Below are 1,356 nucleotides of genomic sequence, written 5' to 3' on the forward strand. Positions count from 1 at the left end.
TTAAAATAGCAAGATCAACCTTTACTTTGCCAAGCTGTATATATTTTAATGAAGGGTTTTGTAGTTGCTGCTGCTTTAAATACAAACTTATTGGCCACATTGTCCACAGATGTCTTGCGCTTGTGCTGATGGCTCCAGCTGTTTGACACTCTCTTTGCTCCAGACGTTTGACTTTCTCTTTGCTCCAGATGTTTGACTCTCTCTCTGTCCAGATGTTTGGCTCTCTCTCTGACCAGATGTTTGTCTCTCTCTTTGCTCCAGATGCTTGAACTTCCACTCCTCTACAAATGTTGTATCCTTGACTCTCTCTGTCCAGATGTTTGACTTTCTGTCCAGATGTTTGAGTCTCTCTGTCCAGATGTTTGACTCCCTCTCTTTGCTCCAGATGTTTGAACTCCCACTCCACTACAGATGGGCTATAACGCTGGCTTTGAAAGCAGACCAAGGCAGGCCAGCAGCACAGTTCAATTCCTGTAACAGCCTCCCCGAACAGGCGCCGGAATGTGGTGACTAGGGGCTTTTCACAGTAACTTCATTTGAAGCCTACTTGTGACAATAAGCGATTTTCATTTCATGTTGCACCCTTGGGCCCTCTCTGCTCCAGATGTTTGAACTCTGACTCTGCTGCCGATGTGTTGGCTTGACCCTCTCGCGACTCTGCTTGCGAGATGCTTTATCTGTGACTCCGTGCGCCAGATGTTTTAAGCAAGTTGCGGATATTATTATTTTTTTCTCCTCCACGTTACCTTTCTCCTGCAGCTGATGTGTTTTTTTTCTCCTCTGCTCTGACCCCTCACTGCAAACACCCCTCCCCTCTCCTTGTGCTTTTGATGTGCTCCGGTGCCGGGGTTTGCAGTGGATGTCAGGATCCCAGGGCGCTGTGTAACTTACCCACTGGCGGTGCGAGTGAGCCGGGGAGCTGCTGCTGCTGCGCTGGTGGGAGCCGGGCACCGGGAAGATGGGTGCCCAACGCTGGCACCGGGGCATTAACACCCCCGCAGCAACTGTGTCTCAGACATCGCCTTAATCCGCCTGCAAACCCCGCCTCTCCCCATTGCATTTATTCATTTAGATCATATCCCCCCCCAAAAAAAAAACCTGGGAGACGTGTCTTTGGCCTGTTTCTACCCCCGCTCAGTGACTGTCTGTCTACCCCAGGTAACAACCTTACCTGATTTATCCGCCCTTCGCGAATACGCTCATTCATTCTGCCCCCCCCCCCCCCCCCCACTCCCGTTCCCCCCTCCCATTCCCGGCTGAGTGGCGCAATGATGGATGGAATTCTGAAGAGGATTGCGAAGGATGCCTCGGGGAACAAGTACAAGGCAATAAGAGATGCCTGCACCTCAGCATGTG

General features: G+C 51.0%; 1 protein-coding gene across 1 annotated transcript in view; it reads left to right on the forward strand.

Annotated features, from left to right (window-relative positions):
- Nucleotides 1-854: 854 nt before the first annotated feature.
- Nucleotides 855-1,356, forward strand: part of arfgef3 (ARFGEF family member 3) — a 363,850-nt gene continuing 363,348 nt past the window's right edge. Inside the window, exon 1 of the mRNA XM_072513502.1 lies at nt 855-1,355. Coding sequence (XP_072369603.1) covers nt 1,269-1,355 — 87 coding nt within the window. The 5' untranslated portion in view covers nt 855-1,268. The remainder of the gene's footprint in view (nt 1,356) is intronic.

This window comes from Scyliorhinus torazame, chromosome 1 (genome assembly GCF_047496885.1).
Source record: "Scyliorhinus torazame isolate Kashiwa2021f chromosome 1, sScyTor2.1, whole genome shotgun sequence".
Classification (NCBI taxonomy): Eukaryota; Metazoa; Chordata; class Chondrichthyes; order Carcharhiniformes; family Scyliorhinidae; genus Scyliorhinus; species Scyliorhinus torazame.